At 31.9% G+C, this 20,296-nt stretch overlaps 3 protein-coding genes across 12 annotated transcripts; 2 read left to right on the top strand and 1 right to left on the bottom strand.

The window, feature by feature from the left end:
• Positions 1–699: 699 nt before the first annotated feature.
• LOC140178776 (protein FAR1-RELATED SEQUENCE 5-like) lies at positions 700–2,810 on the bottom strand. The gene is made up of 3 exons (XM_072216025.1): positions 1,098–2,810; positions 773–944; positions 700–729 (listed from the first exon to the last, which is right to left on the bottom strand). Exons 1-3 carry the CDS (start codon positions 1,859–1,861, stop codon positions 700–702), a joined length of 966 nt encoding a protein of 321 aa, XP_072072126.1. The 5' UTR covers positions 1,862–2,810.
• Positions 2,811–9,926: 7,116 nt separating this feature from the next.
• Positions 9,927–14,450, top strand: LOC112744528 (receptor-like protein EIX1). Of its 10 annotated transcripts, none has more exons than XM_072215193.1 (5): positions 9,927–10,660; positions 11,063–11,180; positions 11,625–11,984; positions 12,156–13,347; positions 14,218–14,450. In XM_072215193.1, exons 1-4 carry the CDS (start codon positions 9,983–9,985, stop codon positions 13,343–13,345), a joined length of 2,346 nt encoding a protein of 781 aa, XP_072071294.1. In that variant the 5' UTR covers positions 9,927–9,982; the 3' UTR covers positions 13,346–13,347; positions 14,218–14,450. The 10 variants fall into 10 exon arrangements, with proteins under 10 accessions (XP_072071294.1, XP_072071289.1, XP_072071288.1 ...); XM_072215190.1 differs by having other exon boundaries at positions 9,935–10,292; positions 10,535–10,660; positions 10,792–12,071; XM_072215191.1 differs by having other exon boundaries at positions 9,939–10,292; positions 10,477–10,660; positions 10,792–11,984.
• A 1,515-nt stretch (positions 14,451–15,965) lies between these two features.
• Positions 15,966–19,958, top strand: LOC112744527 (receptor-like protein EIX1). Its single transcript, XM_025794188.3, has 2 exons — positions 15,966–19,153; positions 19,580–19,958. Exon 1 carries the CDS (start codon positions 16,052–16,054, stop codon positions 19,139–19,141), a length of 3,090 nt encoding a protein of 1,029 aa, XP_025649973.2. The 5' UTR covers positions 15,966–16,051; the 3' UTR covers positions 19,142–19,153; positions 19,580–19,958.
• The last annotated feature ends 338 nt before the right edge of the window (positions 19,959–20,296 follow it).

The following is a 20,296-nucleotide window of genomic DNA, read 5'->3' as shown; positions in this document are numbered from 1 at the left end:
ATGACATTTTACCTCGGCTGCAACCGAGTCGTAAGTAACCACGAACTTGTTGAATATTGAGCTGGAAACTTGTTCTCCGACTTCGTATACTGAATAGCCTAGAGCGGAATTCTTTAGTCTGGTGATGCAATTCGCCTTTCCTCTGAATTGCGCTTGGACTTCCCTAAACTTTGCGTGAGTGTACGCATCTTGAAACTGAGCTTCAATGCAGGATTTGGTTGCACACGGTATGACCGTATGAAAATCTGCAGCATCTGATTCTCTCTCTGCTTGCTCCCTGCTTCCGAGGCAATTATCGTATTGTTTGACGAACTGAATAAGCGAGCTGTTCCGGGTGATATACTTGTTAAAAAATGAATGCATGCTCTCGCTCCTTTGTGTGCTTCTCATCCCTGCCCAGAAATGGTGATCCAGATAGATAGGAACCCATATGTGACGGTCTTCGTACAGATCTGCATAATACACCCAAAGACAGTCTATAAATACACCCGAGAAAACATGCAATTTACACCTCTGATGCAGATTTTAAAAAGACATTACCTGAAAGCCACTTGTTGTCCCCAAGACCAAAATTCAGCAGAAAATCGTTCCAATTCCTATCGAATGAGTCTTTGCTTTGAGAGTTCCAAACAACTTGGCTCATTTCTTGTTCGATATCGGCATGTCCCTTGTACCCGTTTAATTTGCTTGGAATCTTCTTCATGATGTGCCAAATGCACCAGCGGTGAACTGTTGTTGGCATACAGGCCTCTAAAACCCTTTTCATGGATGCGCACTGATCGGTGAGAAACCCTTTCGGAGCGTTTCCTCCCATGCAACGAAGCCAGCTTTGAAATAACCATTTGAATGATTCAATTTCTTCGTTCTTCATCAAAGAGCATCCGAGAAGTGTTGATTGACCGTGGTGATTCACCCCGACAAAAGAACCACAGACCAAATTATACCTGAAACAAATTACCATGGTTCAGAATGCAAAATCATTAGCTACACCCTAACAAATGCTTCGCATACACCCAATGAAACAGCCAATATACACCTCTACTGCGGATTCGTAAAAATAAATTAATTTGGCATCATAAATAGGAACAGTTTGTTACCTGTTTGTATTGTAGGTGGTGTCGAATGAAATGACGTCTCCGAAATACTCAAAGGCGGCTCTGCTTCTTGCATCGGCCCAAAAAGCCAGCTTAATCGATTGATCCTCTTCGAGTTGGAGCTCAAAAAAGAAATTCGGATTCTTCTCTTTCATTCTTAAGAAATATTTCCCGAATTCCTTTGCATCTTCTTGTTCGGAAACATTCCGCACTTCCCTGGTAATGTAATTCCTCACGTCCTTTTCGATAAAATTTAACTCGCGGTGACCCCCGGCAGCCGCAACAAACGATTGGTAGGTTTTGCTTGGTCTGATACCGGCCTCCTCGTTATTCTCTATCGTACGACGAATGGACATGCTTAGTTCCCTGTGCTGTTTGAGTATCTCTGCTTTGCTTGGACAGCAGGGGTGTGAATGATCCAGCACAACCTTTGAAATGATCCAAGCACCGACATCCTTCAATGTGTGTATATAAATTCTTGCAGGACAGTTTAGACCGGCTGTCAGATTGGTCTTCTCGGTCGGAGATATTTTAGATTTCCATTTTCCCTCTCTGCTACATGTAATCAGTTGGTTCTTAATCTCGTTTCCCTTCCTATTTGTGCACCGAACTCTTGTAGAGAAACCTGCAGCCTTGGCGTAGTTCCTGTAAAATTTTCCAGCATCTTCAAGGGTGGTAAAGGTCATTCCGACCTTTGGAACAAGCTCGTCATCAACAACTGAGAGAGGCTGCAAAATACACCGTGTCAGAACTGTAAATACACCCATAGATATGATTCAAATACACCCAATCATGTCTAATACGATACACCCGAACCGCAACAACTCAACTACAGAATGACTTTTAAAGCCATAAACTGTAAATACACAGCATGCAGATATACACCATCTCAAAAACTAAATACACACCTAATCATGTCTGTTATAATACACCTGAACAACAACAAGTCAATTAAAATAACAAAAAACCAGTAAAGTGTAGATACACCCACACTTCTAGATAAAATACACCCAAACAAGAATTGATCTACACCCGAGCGTCTGCTACAAATTTCAGGTAATTAATCACAACTAATACATTGAATCGACAGATTCAGGTAAACGTGTTACTTTCACAGTCAATGTTCAGCAATTTTTCAACTACACAATGCTATACAAATTACTGAAAGAAATTTCATACTAATCCTATGTAAATCAAACCTCAGGGACTTCGTTAGATTCTGACTCATAATCCACTTCGCCTGCATTCAGATGACAATCTGAGGTTGAATGATCCATTATCTTCAAAACGAGATCAAACTTTGATTTCGGAAAACAACAAATCAAAAATAGAAAACGAAGCTCGAGTTGCAGAGAGAGACAAAGGTAACCTAAACGAAGAAGATGCTAGTGAGAAGAGGAGACGAAAAGAACGATGGAGAAGAAGGAGGGAAGACGCGGGAGAAGAAGAACAACGAAATCTCAAAATAACGAAAACGAAAAGGGAAAGAAATATTTTAAATCTGGTAGTTAGATATACGCGCAATGTTATATAGCGCGTGGCATCAACGTACCTGAAGCAGCGCGTATTTTGATTTTATTGTTTAATGAACTTGTAAAGCATACAAGCCATTAGGGCTTGTATGCAGAGCTTTTCCGTTTTTTTTATAGCTGTGTCTAATGGAAGTGTCTTTATAAATGTATTTTTTGGATATGTCTCTTTATACATGTGTTTAAAATATAATAATTAATTATTGTTGGCAATAAATTAGCAGATATTATATTGATACCTTATATTTTTCCTTAATTTTGTATTGATTTTTTCCATAAAAAAAATAAACTACGCTCGTGGTGGTTTCCACTTCTCAACTGTATCATTTCCATTACGTGAAATATAGCGCAAGATATCTATCTATTTATATATCTATGTAAAAGTTGATACTAATATATAATAGAATGAATTTATGTTATATTATTTTCTGTATGAAAAAATATAGGTAATCAACAAAATTTTTGAATAATGTGTAAATAATATGAATTAATAGGGTTAAAAAAGTAAATTTAATTAGTAGCATTAAATTATGATGTAGTGTATTTTTATTTGATTGGTGGTTGTTCATATTGTTCAAATTTTTCATTGTTCTCCTGACACTCTCCTTTTTGTATTTATGCCTCGTCAATAATTTTACATACATATTTGTCAATTTTACAATATAAAAAATAATTAAATTTTTATATAATATTAATATATCATTTATGATTAATCATTACAAAATTTAAATTAATTTTAATATATCACTAAATAAAATTTTAAAATTTTTAATTAATTGAATTTAATATATATCATTAGTCAAAACTTAAAAAATAACGGTTACATATAATTATTATCTACATTAAAACGGTATATTTTTTATTTTTTTAAATAATCATATTAAATTATATATAAATTTTCAAATAAAAATTTTGTATAATATTTTTTTATAAATTAACTTTTAAATTCAATATTAATTTACATATTATTAATTTATTCATAATATAATATGGGTTAATAGTTAAATTAGTCTCTGAAAGATAAGATACTCTTTAAATTCATTTTTGAAAGATTTTTTCAATCAAATTGGTCCTTCAAAAATTGAGAATTAATTATATTTGTCATCTAGTCACTCCATTAACAATTTTTTTCAAAGATTGATGTGGTAAAACATTAATTGATAACATATATAATATCTGATATGTCTAATTGGATATTCACCAAATAGGTTTATGAAAATTTATTAATTTAGTCATCTTCCCCAATTACAAGAATCCTATTTCTAATATGACCTAATGATTAAATTGGTTGATTTTCGTAAACATATTTAGTCAACATTTAATTCAACATATTATGTGTTGATGGTAATCATTGACTAAGAGAATGAGGGTTGAATCTTAGCTTCCCTCTTGGTAGAGTATTAGTTTTACTTTTTCAATAAAGTTCAGGAGATATTTTCACTTTTTGTCTTGTAACAAGTTAAGAGACATTTTTGTTTTGTCTCGTAACAAGTTGAGAAATATTTTTCATTTTGTCTCCTGCGAACCAGAAATAGAGAAGAAGCAGAGAAGAGAGAATCACACCAATATGTATCCTGGTTCAGCTGCTAAGTGCAATGCAGCCTACATCCAGTCTCCATCACAACAGTGATGGAATTTCACTATCTTTAGCAGATTACAAACACTAATTCTTTTCCTATGATCTACCCAATCCTATTTGGAACAAATCCAGATTATAACCCCAATCTGAACTTGACTTGGACTGAAACCAAGCTTTCAACAGCAAAGTGCTAACCCAACTTGCAAGAAAATTCCCACAGAATCATGACACACAATAGAAAGATGTACAAAGAAACTCTGAGACATCTATGGCTTTTTCTCTAATTTTGATCACTACATTTTCCTCTCATTGGCTTTTTCTTACAAACCTCACCATATTTATCTTTTTCACCATGAGACACAAACAAACAAAACTAAGAAAAAGAAAATGAGATGAACACCGTTGAAGGAGAACTCAGAAAGTTTGGGTAGCTATGAGAACTCTGTACTTTTCACTTTCTCTCCTTGATCTCAACCATTGGCTGTTCACCCTTAATATAGAAGAGGAAGTTTCCAAAGTTGAAACCCTAACCCAACAATTTCTTCTCCTACCAAAGAGTAATTGCGCCTTCATCAGAAGGGGTTGAGAAAAGTGAGGCTAATGCATGCAAGCTTACCTCATCTCTCTCACCCTTTTTCTTCAAGCTTCTTCCATCTTGGTCATTCATCTTAACTTTGGCTTCAAAAATGAATTCGAACCCTTGATGAGCTTCTGACCCAGGGTAGTTTTAGGGTTTCCATTTTTGCTTCTACCCTTCTTGAGGTTCAGACGCTATCTTCCTCTTGGAAGAACAAAAATGGAAATGAACTTTTATCTAGCTAGATCTTCTTCCTGACAGAGGTGAATTGCTTCTATTCTTGGCAACGAAAATCTTAAAGGTTTTCTTCAAAATCTTTTCTTCTATAGCAAATATCTTTTTTGGCTATTTTCTGTGATTTTTCTTTTTCTTCCATCTTCTTTTTTGATGGATTGAAGTGACCGAAAATAAAGAAAGAGGAGAGAGAAAAAGAAACTTTCGAAAGAAGTATTCAAAGTAAATTAAATTCAATTAAAATCTAAATCTCAATTCCCAAAAAATAGAGTAACGTGTGGATCTTTTAATGCAATTAAATCGAATTGAAACTTTCATTTACCAAGACATAAAGTCACGTGTTGGACTTTTAGTTTCTTGAAAGATTGCTTTGTAATCACCGAATGAATTCCTACTAGACCTTGGGTCATTTGCTTCTCATTTTGATTCATCATGGACTTGTGATATGTGCCACTTTGGATTTCTTTCTTTTTTAATATTCAACCACTAATATTTAAATTAAGAGAAAAGGACAAATAGGTCCCTGACCTTTTGTCGCGCGGATATTTTCGTCCTTGACCATTAAAAAATACTTTTAAGTCCCTGACCTTCACAAAATTTGGACGGATCAGTCCCTCCGTCCAAATGCCTCCGTCTGGAACTGATCCGTCCAAGTTTTGTGAAGGTCAGGGACTTAAAAGTATTTTTCAATGGTCAAGGACGAAAATGTCCGTAGAACAAAAAGTCAGGGACCTATTTGTTTTTTTTTCTTAAATTAATTTTGTCCAAAACTAAATTTTCTTTGATGATCCATTTGGACTTGTGTAGTTTTGGCCCAATAGAAAATTTAATTTGCTTCCTGCACACTTGAACAAAAATCATCAAACAAATTATTGGAAGCAATTTAAACAAATAACCATTTAATAATTTTTAATTAATATTTTAATAATGTTTGATCATCATTTCGGTTTTCCAAATTTAACATGTGTCATATATACCATCAGTTAACATTTTATATCATCAATCGTCGACGAAAATTGTAAATAGAGTAACTGAAGAACAGCTATAATTAATTCGTAATTTTTGATAGATTAATTTAATTGAAAAAATTTTTGAGGGACAAATTTAAAAAATACCTTATTTTTCAAAAATTAATTTATCTGTCAATTTAGTATAATATTTTAAATTTATATTATATAATACAATTAATTTAGCTCTTAATATATAGCAGGTCTTAATCTAGTCTTAATTAAAACGCGCTGATGAACTTCATTCATCTGTATCGGTTCACTGCACTAGTTTACTAGTTACTTGGTCTACGTAATTAATATCTATTAGTTAAACCGCGTTGATCAATTCAACTCCATTCTTCATGTCTTCAATTTTGGACACATAAGTGGTTAGCTTAAGCTTAATATATGACTGACCTTTGCTCTTGTAAATAATCATTCCTCTTTCATTTGCTACACAATTACCATGAATCCAAGGTTTGCTATGGCATTTTATTATTATGTCTTTATTGTGTTCTTCATGCACATATCACTAATACATGTACTTGCATTAAAAAGCCCAATAGATTTGTTATTTAAATGGGTAAAATACTAAATTAGTCCTCTACATTTGGACGTAATCATGTTTTGGTCCTTGAATTTTAAAGTGTCATATTTGAATCCAAAAAAGTTTCATTTAGCTTTAATGTAGTTCCACCGTGATTGTCAAAATTAAATAATTAACGAAATGTCTTACATAACATAACAGCAGTACAAGAACAAGGTTGATAATTTGGAGAATAAGTACAAGTTCCAGAGGCACAAAAACAACTATAGATGTATCAATATATTTATTTATTATTTTTTTATAATTTAAATGAAATATTTTCTATAAAACTAAAGAGAATGATAAATAAATGTATTGATGCATCTACAGTTGTTTTTGTGCCTCTGGAGCTTGTATTTATTTTCCAAATTATCGATCTTGTTCTTATAATGTTGTCATGTAGGACATTTCATTAATTATTTAACTTTAACCTCACGCTGTGACTAAATTAAAGCTAAATGAAACTTGGATTTAAATATGACACTTTAAACATTAAGGACCAAAATAGGATTATGCCTAAACGTAAATGACTAATTTAGTACTTTACACTATTTAAATTAACAGTAATTTTGGTGTACTTATATAGTATAAACTCATTCAATTATAATTATGACTTTAGATAACTATTTAGGTGAAAATTCAAATGCAGTTAACTTTACGTGAAGTTAATAAATGAGAATCACAATTTGACTGATTTGACTAAATTTTCATCTAACAGAAATCTCAGCTATCAACTTTACGTAAAGTTAACTGCATCTTAGTTTCCACTAACTATTTATCATCTTGCCGGTGAAAATTTTTCGAGGGTGCTGCAGAGAGATTAAAAAAAGCTATCAGAAAACCAACAGTTCCCGTTACTACCTTTCTTATATCGAAAAAAAAAAAAACGAAGATAGAACACAATCAGAACAAGAAGAACCTCGGATTGTTGTTCAAATGGACACAGAAAGTCCTGCAATATACAAGAAAACCTGTTTGGATTATTATTTCGACCAACCGATCCTAGTAAATAACCACTAATCATTTTAACACTAATATACTAAATGGCAGATGCTAATACACTCCGAAAAAATAGAAATGTATCGCTTTTTAAATTTTAAAATCTAAATATTAAGTTTTAAATCTTAAATTTGGAATTATATCCTAAATTCTAAAATTTACATAAATTCTAAATTTTAAAACCTAAATCTGTAAATTTTAAATAAATTCTAAATCTAAACTATTAGTATAAAATATAATAAATAGAAAGTTAAGATTTGTTTAATTAATAATGAATATAACACTCTTTATTTTATAAAGAGCGTTTAAAGATGGAAAAAATTTCAAAAAACAGTAATTTTAATTTATATTAATTAACACTTTTAGCTAATAATCTAATATTTTTAGTCTATTAGTCTATTACCATATTTTTTGCTAACACTTTTAAATATTATTGATTAATTATAGATCAAAAATAATAAAATGTGTTGGTCTTTGTAGGATTGCTCTTAAATATGAGTCTAAAAGAATATTTGATTTTTTCAATGCATTAAATTATTAAAAAAAATTAAAAAGTTAATATTTGTGTTATATTTTTATAATAAAATATTTTATATTTATTAAATATTAGTCATTAAATTAGTTACTATATATTTTTGTATATTTATATATATTGATTCACATATTTTTTAATAAAATAATCAATAAACAAAATAATTAAATTTGTAATAGACAAATAATTGAATTTGTTTACAATATTATAATAAAAAATTTATAAAATAGTAAAAATATATTTCTATATAGCAATAACTTATTAGTATTTGATTTTTAATGTACATCGCATAGTATGATTGATTTCACAAAAAAAAAAAAAATCAATATCTTTAATTATTATTTTTAGAACACTTGCTAGCAATAATGTTAGCACTAAATTGTTAGAATTCTAAGTATATTATTTTCTCTAATTTGTTGACAGAACTTATATGAAGGTATATATGAGACAACAAAAAAAAAAATATGAAGGTATATTTGTGTTGACTACGGAATTAGGCTTGGTTTATTTGTTAAAATTTTTTGAGAAAGAGTTTGTAGTTTTCAATATATAGCATCAGTATCTTATTTTTTATTTGATAAATAAAAAAATATGTATTTATATTTATAGTTTTTAAAAGATAAAAATATTTTAAAAAGTATTTAAGGTAAATTTTTTTAAAATTGACCTATATTTATTAAAATTAAAAAATCTAATATAGTTAATATAAATTAATTTTTAAATTTAACTTTTACATTTATATCTAGTATAGTATTTTTAATTTTTAAAAACTATTTTATTAAATGTAATTATTATTATTTATATTTATTAAAAAAAATTTTTAATTTGATTTATTAAACATAATTTTTATAAATTATGTTTAAAAAATAAACATTTTACCAAAGTGTAGTAAGGGTTAGAGAAGTCTTGAGCTTATGTACAGACGAAAAAATTGACATAAAATTAGTGGAGATGAATGTCAGAGTGTTTGTCCAAAATGTAGGATCATTGTGTCAACTTTAATTACAAATTTTTGGGAACAGTCTTCTTAATCTTTTTTAACTATTGAAGTAGTGAAATGTGATATTTCACAATTAATTTTATAAATAGGATAAAAAAAATATAAAAAAATTAAAAATCATACTTTATTCTCTCAATTATTAAAAAAAATTGAAAAGAGCTATTTCTCAAATTTTTTCATTTATTTGCTACTCTAATTTGAAATATCCACAAAAGTACACATCTCACTGATAAGGAAGCCAATTTTTCTTACCCAAAATGTACGAAAGAATAATTTATTATGCTATGTGTGTACTAAAATTAACTATTAAAGTCAATTATCAGTATAAAATGTATGTTAAAATATAAATACACATTAAAAATAAATTCAATCACACATGTATTTATATACAAATACATTAATGACTGATTTTGATTTACAAATATTATTTTTTTGAAGAATAATATTTATATATTTGAGAGTATGTATATAAATATAAATGGTATTTTAAAAATATTTATTATTATTCACTTGTAGGCTTACCCAAACATTACTGTAGGAATATATGTTTGGTGTTGACTGTTGAGGCTCTCATATAATGCAACGTACATCAAACTTGTTAAGTCAATAGTTCAAGTCATGTCATGAGTCATGAGTATAGAATACATTGAGTGAGTGGAAGCATTTAGGCCACACATGACAAGTTATTTATATTGGATTTATATATATCTTTGGTTTGAATTAGTCTTTGTGGAATTTGCTGTCCTCATTATGTATTTTTTGTGAGTATAACCTACGTACGCGTTGATTATAAATTGGAAATATGGCCTTAGGTTGTTGAGCACACACATGATTTGATACAACAACTTAACTTGAAATATTCTATGCTTGGAGTGATGATGATGAATGGTGTAGTTTATGTGGTGTTGATGGTGCAGGTACTTGCATGGACGAGCAGTGCAGCGGTGGTGGCAAGTGGGAAGTGCATTGAGAGTGAAAGGCAAGCTCTGCTTTCTCTCAAACGTGGCTTCAATGTGACCGATGATGATGATTGGCTGTCTTCATGGGGAGATGGGGAGCAGCAGAAGGAGTGTTGCATCTGGGAAGGCGTCAAGTGCAGCAATGTAACTGGCCATGTTCTCATGCTTCATCTCCATGGTTATCACTTTGCTGGCTCCATAAGTCCATCACTGGGTGAGTTACATCATTTGAAGTATTTGGACCTTAGTGGTAATCGTTTTACTCACACCCCATCCCTCCCTCCTTTCATTGGCTCTTTAACCTTTTTAACACATCTCGATCTCTCTTCTTGTTACTTTGGTGGAAAAATGCCACCCCAACTTGGAAATCTCTTATCCTTGGAACATCTTGATCCAAGTTACAATGCATTCACCGGAACCATTCCTAGTCAATTCAAAAATATTTCCCGTTTGCAGTATCTTGACCTTGATTCCTTGTACATGATGAGTTCTGATTTACAATGGCTATCTGAACTTTCAATCCTGAGGTATCTTTCGCTTGCTTGGGTGAATCTAAGTGGTGCCAGCAATTGGCAACAACAAGTGAGTAGCCTTTCTCATCTTCAATATTTAGACTTGCATGGTTGCAATCTTGTTGATTCCGTGTCCATTTCATCCCCCGCTAATTTCTCCACTTCTCTGTCTTTTGTGGATGTCTCTAACAACTCTCTAAGGGATGCATCCTTGATGTTCCCATGGTTAATGAATTCCACTGGTAGGCTTGAGGAGTTAAATCTTGCAAATAATGAGCTCAAAGGCCAAATACCTGTATCCTTGTTTCATAGTTGCAATTTGGTAGAACTAGACCTATCCAAGAACAACTTGATAGGGGACTTTCATGAATATATTCGAGAGTTTTCTCGTTGTGCTCATAAACCCTTAAAATTCTTGGATATGGGATGGAATGAAATTACGGGGATGGTGCCTGACCTCTCTCACTCTCAGCTTCAATCTTTGCATGTGTTACGACTTGATAACAACAGGTTAAGTGGAACTATACATGAAGGTATTGGACAACTATCCAACTTAACTCACTTAAACCTTGGGAATAACTTCCTGACAGGTTTGATAACTGAAGCTCATTTCTCAAGACTTTCCACTCTTTACACTTTGGATTTGTCTCATAATGCATTGGCTTTTAATGTTAGCGTCGATTGGATTCCCCCTTTCAATTTAATTAACATTTATTTGGCCCGTTGCAAGTTGGGGCCTGACTTTCCAACATGGCTTCATACCCAAACCATGATTGACTATTTGGATATTTCCTGTGCTGGAATTTCTAGCACTGTTCCAAATTGGTTTTGGGAACCTCTTCCTCAGATGATGTATTTGAATATTTCTCATAACTGTTTTCGAGGAAAAATTGAAGGCCCAATTCTACCAGCTATTGTTTCTGACCAAGGTCTTTCAATTGATTTGAGCTTCAATTTATTTGAAGGCCCAATTCCAGCATTCCTTTCAACTGCTTCTCAAACTTTTTTCTCCAATAACATATTTTCAATTGCAGATCCTCTTTTATGTGCAAACTCGACCAAATACATGAGATTTATGGATTTGTCAAACAACGATCTAAGAGGAGAACTTTCGGATTGTTGGAGGGGTTTTGAGTTATTGGTCGTCCTAGATTTATCCAATAATCAGTTGTATGGAAATATGCCAAAATCTCTGGGGTCTTTAAGAAATATCCAGTCAATACAATTTGAAGGCAATAATTTTTCAGGAGAGATACCATCATCCCTGAATAATTGCACACAACTACAAATTTTTGATGTTGCAGATAATAAGTTGTCAGGAAGAATACCAAGCTGGATTGGAGATAATATTCCAAACCTACTTGTACTTAGCTTACGTTCCAATAATTTTCATGGTAACATTCCATTAAGCATGTGCAATCTTCATAAACTCCATGTCTTGGACCTCTCTCTCAATATTCTCTCTGGCAATATATGCATATGTAATCTTTCTGCTATGGCCACTCTAGCAAATTCAAATATGCATATGTAAACTTTTTTCTCCAATAACAGATTTTCAATTGCAGATCCTCTTTTATGTGCAAACTCGACCAAATACATGAGATTTATGGATTTGTCAAACAACGACCTTAGAGGAGAACTTTCGGATTATTGGATGAGTTTTGAGTTATTGGTCGTCCTAGATTTATCCAATAATCAGTTTTATGGAAACATGCCAAAATCTTTGGGGTCATTAAGAAATATCAAGTCAATACATTTAGGAGGGAATAATTTTTCAGGAGAGATACCATCATCCTTGAATAATTGCACACAACTACAAGTTTTTGATGTTGCAGGTAATAAGTTGTCAGGAAGAATACCAAGCTGGATTGGAGATAATATTCCAAACCTACTTGTACTTAACTTACATTCCAATAATTTTCATGGTAACATTCCATTAAGCATGTGCAATCTTCATGAACTCCATGTCTTTGACCTCTCTCTCAATACTCTCTCTGGCAATATACCTAAATGCATATGTAATCTTTCTGCTATGGCCACTCTTGCAAATTCAAATGCAACCATTACCGATAATTTTACCATCGGAATTTATAATGATAGCACATCACTCATATGGAAAGGAAAAATGTCAAAATATAGAAGCACCCTGGGATTCTTGAGAAGTATTGATTTCTCCAGCAACAGATTAACAGGGAAAATACCAAGTGAGATGATGACTCTTATTGGCTTGGTTTCTTTAAATCTTTCAAGGAATTTGTTTAGTGGACACATTCCTCCAACTATTGGACAGCTGAAGTCAATAGATTTTCTTGATCTATCCAGAAATCATTTGTCAGGAACAATTCCTTCACAGCTTGCTCAGATTGACCGTCTCAGTGTTCTTGACTTGTCATACAATGATTTATCTGGAGAAATCCCACTTGGCACGCAACTTCAAACTAGGGATGCTTCTGATTATGCAGGAAATCCAAAACTTTGTGGTGCTCCCCTCAACAATACTTGTCCCATTCATGGTCACCAGATCAGTGAACATGATGCTGATGGTGATGATGATGAACAATTTGTAAGCGAGGGGTTCTACATTGCTATGGCTGCTGGATTTGTTATGGCATTTTGGGGAGTTTGCTTCTCATTGATTTTGAAGAAATCTTGGAGATATGCTTATTTCAAGTTGTTGAGTGATGTCTATGACAAGCTCTATGTATTTACAGCGATCAAGGTGGCCAAGCTGAAAAGGATCAGATCTCAAATATGAAGGTATGCACCGTTTTCATTTCTTCTAGTTTTTGTTATTGTTGATATAGTTGTTATATTCATAATATTGGTATACCAAAAAAATTAATATCTGATCTATCTAAACGAAACAAAATATAGTAGTGCTAAAATGTACTTTATTATAGTTGAAACCTTAAGTTGGACACACCAAATAAAGCATTTATTATTGATTTTTTAATGGTTAAAACATAGCTTAGTTGATTACTTCCTAGTTAAAACAGTAGCTTACTTATAATATTAGTTCCTAGCAAACATATGTTGTATTTTACCGAACATGAGTTTGTTTGATGCAAAAAGATCTTCATGGTTATCCGTTTGAAGTGGATATGTTGTTGAGAATAAGTATCACTGTTTTCTAAGGATTTCCATGGTTAAAGATTATGTTGTAGGTGTGAATTGATGAAGTTTGGACAGGATTCTTTTTCGTATCACTCTGTTTACATTTTCTGAATTGGATATTTATATATGGGTGTGAAGCTTGGTTTTATATATTTTATTCACGTTTTTTGGTTTAAGAGTGCATGTTTTAGTGTGTTTTTGTATAAGTGGATTTCATTCAATTTCTCTAGTGCTACTCTGTTTTCGAGAGCTGTTGATATACCTACTTACTATACTCAAGAGATTGTTTACTGTTTTCACTTTTTATATATACAGACTCTTTTATTATATATTTAGTCTTTATATATATACATTCTTATATATACAATTGTAAACATGTGAACTTGTTCTTGTATTATAGTATATGTATATGGGATATGTATTGCATTTATGTTACTTAAATGTATAGTTCTGCTCTTTTACACATATATATTTTGAATATTATCTAACATGTAATGTTGTCATATCTTTCAGGCAGAATCTTCATGCATGTGTATCCATTTGGAAGGAGACCAATAACATTTAGAGATGCAGTTAATATAATAAGTGTTATGTTTGCATATTCTAGCCCTCTTTTTAGGTTTTCTGCTGTAGCTACAGGGTGTTTGTTTTGTTATATTGGTGTGATTGTAAAACTTGGCCTTTGTTTTATTGCTGTAATTTATTTTCAGGAACGATATTAAGTGTTAGTTATTGTGGACTTGTGGTAGTTCTGTTTTTGTTCAGTTCATAATACTTACCATTTTCATATAAAATTAATATTTTCTTCTTTCAAAGAAAAAGAAAGTAGAAAAGCTTTCAAAAAGCATTGGTTTCCTCTTAACATTTCAAGAAACACAATGAGAGGAGATAAATTTTAACTATAGGACAATTGAAGTTGATAAATTTTCTTCATTTATTTAAAAACTCTTTTTTTTTTTTTGGAAGGAATATTCACAACTTTTCATCATTTTTATGTTTAATTTTGTATTGATTTTTTCCATAAAAAAAAAAAATAAACTACGCTCGTGGTGGTTTCCACTTCTCAACTGTATCATTTCCATCACGTGAAATATAGCGCAAGATATCTATCTATCTATTTATATATCTATATAAAAGTTGATACTAACATATAATAGAATGAATTTATGTTATATTATTTTTTGTATTTATGCCTCGTCAATAATTTTACATACATATTTGTCAATTTACAATATAAAAAATAATTAAATTTTTATATAATATTAATATATCATTTATGATTAATCACTACAAAATTTAAATTAATTTTAATATATCACTAAATAAAATTTTTAATTAATTAAATTTAATATATATCATTAGTCAAAACTTAAAAAATAACGATTATTATCTATATCAAAACGGTATATTTTTTTGTATTTCTTTTTTTTAAATAATCATATTAAATTATATATAAATTTTCAAATAAAAGTTTTGTATAATATTTGTTATAAATTAACTTTTAAAATCAATATTAATTTACATATTATTAATTCATCCATAATATAATATGGGTTAATAGTCAAATTAATCTCTCAAAGATAAGACACTTTTCAAATTCATTTATTGAATATTTTTAAAATCAAATTGATCGTTCAAAGATTGAGAATTAATCATATTTGTCCTCTAGTCACTCCATTAACAATTTTTTTCAAAGATTGATGTGGTAAAACGTTAATTGATAACATATATAATACCTGATATGTCTAATTGGATATTGACCAAACATGTTTATGAAAATTTATTAATTTAGTCATCTTCCCCAATTACAAGAATCCTATTTCTAATATGACCTAGTGATTAAATTGGTTGATTTTCGTAAACATATTTAGTCAACGTTTAATTCAACATGTTATATGTCATGTATACCATCAATTAACATTTTACATCATCAATCGTCGACAAAAATTGTGAGTGAAGTAACGGAAGGACAAATATGATTAAAAAAAAAATTATTTTTCAATAACTAATTTAACTATTAATCCAATATAATATTTTAAATTTATATTATATAATATAATTAATTTAGCTCTTAATATATAGCAGGTCTTAGTTTTTTTTTTGGTGACTTAGCAGGTCTTAGTTTAGTCTTAATTAAAACGCGCTGATCAACTTCATTCATCTGCACTAGTTTACTAGTTACTTGGTCTACGTAATTAATATCTATTAGTTAAACCGCGTTGATCAATTCAACTCCATTCTTCATGTCTTCAATTTTGGACACATAAGTGGTTAGCTTAAGCTTAATATATGACTGACCTTTGCTCTTGTAAATAATCATTCCTCTTTCATTTGCTACACAATTACCATGAATCCAAGGTTTGCTATGGCATTTCATTATTATGTCTTTATTGTGTTCTTCATGCACATATCAATGTTACATGTACTTGCATTAAACCCCATGATTGGCAACGTTACTGTGAAGTGCATAGAGAGTGAAAGGCATGCACTACTTGCTTTGAAACACGGTTTTCATCTCAACAACAATGCTTGGCTTTCTTCTTGGGGACATGGAGACAATCAAAAAGAGTGTTGTAACTGGGAACACATTCAGTGTAGCAATGAAACAGGCCATGTTTTGAAGCTTGATCTTCATGTTTCTGATCATATTGTAAGAGCTGGCTCCATTACTACAGCACTGGCTGAGTTGCATCATTTGAACTATTTGGATCTTAGTTACATTTCTTTCAATCTCACCCCATCAATTCCTATCTTTATTGCCTCTTTAACCCATTTGAGATACCTCAATCTTTCACACTCTGCCTTCCAAGGAAAAGTACCCCATCAGTTTGGGAACTTGCTCTTCTTGGAATATCTTGATCTTGGATATAATAGCCTCTTTGCAGAAATTCCTCCTCAAATTTCAAACCTCTCCAATTTAGTGTACCTTCATTTCGGATCCAATTTATTTCATGGGAACATTCCTCCACAATTTGGAAGTCTCTTATCCTTGAAATATTTGGATTTGAGTGAAAATGGTTTCAATGGAACTATTCCGGAAAGTTTTGGAAATCTTTCAAATTTGGAGTATCTTGACCTTAGCTCCTCTTACCAAATATCTTTGAGTTCTGGTTTGCAATGGTTATCTCATCTTTCATTTCTGAGGCATCTTTCACTCCCTAAGGTTAATCTTAGCACTGCAAACAATTGGCAACAACTAGTGAGTGGTCTTTCTCATCTACAATACTTGGACTTCAATGGTTGTGATCTTTCAGATTCCATCCCCTCATCACTTTCTCCAGCTGCAAATTTCTCCACTTCTCTGTCATTTGTGGATCTCTCCGGCAACAATTTGATGAACTCGTCTTTGATATTTCCATGGTTAATGAACTCAACTAGCAGCCTAGCCATGCTCAATTTGGATCATAATTCTCTGAGGGGAACCATACCAGAAGCCATAGGGGAATTGAGCTCTCTTGAATACTTGAATCTTGCCAGCAACCAACTCGAAGGCCAAATACCTATATCATTGTTTCATGTTTGCATCTTGAGAGAATTAGACTTTTCTGGAAACAGGTTGAGTGGCCAGTTTCATGAGTTTGCTAAAGCATTGTCCAATTGTAATCACAAGCAATTGCAAAGTTTGAATATGGGATGGAATGAAATTACAGGTGTGGTGCCAGACCTTTCTTCATTTTCATCATTGCAAGTGTTACGACTTGATAGCAATGGATTAAATGGAACTTTGCATGAAGGCATTGGACAACTATCCAATTTGAGGGAGTTAAGGCTTGGAAATAACTCATTGGAAGGTTTGATATCTGAGTCTCATTTCTCTAAACTTTCCATGCTATTAACTTTGGATTTATCTCATAATTCATTGGTCTTTAACATTAGCAATGAGTGGGTTCCCCCTTTCAAATTAATCAAGATTAAATTGGCATCTTGCATTTTGGGCCCTGACTTTCCAAAATGGCTTCAAAACCAACATAACATGAATTGGTTGGATATTTCTGGAGCTGAAATATCTAGCAATGTTCCTAATTGGTTCTGGGAATTCCTTCCCACAATGGTAAAATTGAATCTTTCCCACAACCATTTCAAAGGAAAAATTGAAAATTTACCTTTGATTCCTCAGAGTGCCTTGCAGATTGATTTGAGCTCAAATTCTTTTGAAGGCCCGGTCCCAGCATTTCTTTCAATGTCAGCACAAGTGTTTCTGTCCAACAACATGTTTTCAACAGCAAATCTTTTTCTGTGTTCTAACGGGTCTGCAAACACTGAATATTTAGATTTGTCAAATAATCATATTAGAGGACAGCTCCCAGACTGTTGGATGAATTTCCAATCTCTAGGCTTCCTAGATTTGTCCAACAATTATTTTCATGGCAGCTTACCGAGATCTATGGGATCATTGAGGCAAATTCAGTCATTACATCTAGGTGATAACAATTTTTCTGGAGAAATACCACTGTCCTTTGTTAATTGCACAGAGCTAAGACTTTTTGATGCTGCAAAGAATAATTTAACTGGGCCATTCCCTAGCTGGATTGGAAATAATCTTTCAAATCTGTTTATACTTAGCTTGCATTCCAATCAATTTCATGGGAGCATGCCTCTAAGTATATGTAATCTTGATGAGCTTCATTTGTTGGACCTCTCTTTGAATAGTCTTTCAGGGAATATACCTAAATGCATAAGCAATCTTTCTGCAATGGCAAGTCAAGCAACTTCAAAGGTTGATATTTTCTATGCTTATGATGCATATTATGATGATTTTGATGGCATTACCAGCTTTGGAGTTAATGCTGATAGTGCTTCACTTATATGGAAAGGAAAAATGTCAAAATACAGAAGTACATTAGGACTATTGAGAAGCATTGATTTGTCAAGTAACAGATTCAATGGGGAGATTCCAAGTGAGATGATGAGTCTTGTTGGTTTAGTTTCTCTTAACATTTCGAGGAACAAGTTAGTTGGTAATATTCCTCAAGGTATTGGACAATTGAAATCCTTGGATTTTCTTGATCTGTCTAGAAATCAATTGTCTGGAAGGATTCCTTCACAACTCTCTCAGCTAGATCGTCTCAGTGTTCTTGATCTATCATATAATGATTTATCAGGCCAAATTCCACTCGGTACCCAACTTCAAACTAGAGATGCATCTGCTTATATAGGAAATCCAAAATTATGTGGTGCTCCTCTCAACAAAACCTGTCTCATTCCTACACAGAATCCAGTTGATGGAAATGATGATCACGAAGAACAATTTTTTACTGAGGGGTTTTACATTGCTTTGGCCATTGGATTTATTATGGGGTTCTGGGGAGTTTCCTGCTCATTGATTTTGAAGAAATCTTGGAGATATGCTTATTTCAAGTTCTTTAATGATCTGTTTGACAAGCTTTATGTATTTGCTGCAATTAAGATGGCTAAATTAAAGAGACTCAGATCTTAAGAATACATACAGGTATGTAACCCTTCCATTTTTGTGTATTAGTATCTGTAGAACTGCTTACATGATTCTCTTAATTAGCTATTTATGGTACAATTAGTGTAAACATAATATATCCATCCAGATCCAGGCATCCATATATTTTGAAATTATTCACTATAAGATAAGATGTAAGTTGAACAAATATGCATTATTTTAGCAATTATTAGTAGATAGTATTGTTCTTCTGGATCATAAGAATTGTGATAATGTAGATACAGTTAGGATTAGTGTTGGTCGTCTATAAAATTGTAATAACAATGTGAAGTTGTTCTTGTGTTATACTGAAAGATAATGTATATGAGATGGTTGGCATTGTATGTTACTTAAATATGTTCTGCTTTTTGTCACTTCTGTGTATTTTGAATATTACTTAATATGTAACTTTGTTGTATATTTCAGGTAAAAGGGTAGACAACATCATATGTTAAAAGAAGAGGTTTGCTTGTGATACAACCAGGATCTCCATGTGTATCCATTTGGAAGGAGATCTTCAAAATGTAGTGATGCAGATGATAACAAGTGCTGTGTTTGCATATTTTAGCCCTGTTTAGGTTGTCTGTTGTAGCTGCAGGGTGGAGTGTGGAAGAGGATTCTTTGAAACTTGGCCTTGTTTTGTTGCTGTGATTTATTTTCATGGATGATTTATGTGTTGTTATGAAAGTGTTTGTAGTGAGTTAATACTCAATTTGACCTATGAAATTTGAGGTTGGACTTAATTTAATTCTTAAAATTTTAATATACTCAAATTAGACACCCAGAAATTTATAGTTGTAACTCACATTAATCATTGAGTTGATCTACATCAGTGGCGTATTGATTTGGTACATTAACTTGTTGCGATTTAGATTCCTCACTTAGATTCTATGCACATTGAGATTTATTAGAACTTCCACGAGCTTGACTGCTCCTAGAATCCCAAAATTTTCAAATTGAACTTGTTATTGTTATCTTTGTGAAGATATTAGGAAGTCAGTCAAATTTCTAAGAGGTCTAGCAGATCTCAATTACATGAAATTTAGATGAGAAGTCCAAATCTTAATAAATTAACATGTAAAAAAATTAGCATGTTATTCATGAAAATCAATTCAGGCCTAATGCGAGTTATCTATTCTTAAT

Source organism: Arachis hypogaea, chromosome 14 (assembly GCF_003086295.3).
Source record: "Arachis hypogaea cultivar Tifrunner chromosome 14, arahy.Tifrunner.gnm2.J5K5, whole genome shotgun sequence".
NCBI classification, from domain to species: Eukaryota; Viridiplantae; Streptophyta; class Magnoliopsida; order Fabales; family Fabaceae; genus Arachis; species Arachis hypogaea.
Note: the sequence above shows the minus strand (reverse complement) of the source record. Positions and strands in the feature narration are given on the sequence as shown.

Coding starts and splice junctions, on each gene's coding strand:
- LOC140178776 (XM_072216025.1), bottom strand. CDS start 1,861: ATGGGTGTATTTACAGTTCTGACACGGTGTATTTTGCAGCCTCTCTCA. Junction 945..1,097: donor ACCACCTACAATACAAACAG/GTAACAAACTGT, acceptor AATTTGTTTCAG/GTATAATTTGGTCTGTGGTT. Junction 730..772: donor GGTTTCTCACCGATCAGTGC/GCATCCATGAAA, acceptor TGCCAACAACAG/TTCACCGCTGGTGCATTTGG.
- LOC112744528 (XM_072215186.1), top strand. CDS start 9,983: ATGCTTGGAGTGATGATGATGAATGGTGTAGTTTATGTGGTGTTGATG. Junction 12,072..12,155: donor CTCTGGCAATATATGCATAT/GTAATCTTTCTG, acceptor TTTCAATTGCAG/ATCCTCTTTTATGTGCAAAC.
- LOC112744527 (XM_025794188.3), top strand. CDS start 16,052: ATGAATCCAAGGTTTGCTATGGCATTTCATTATTATGTCTTTATTGTG.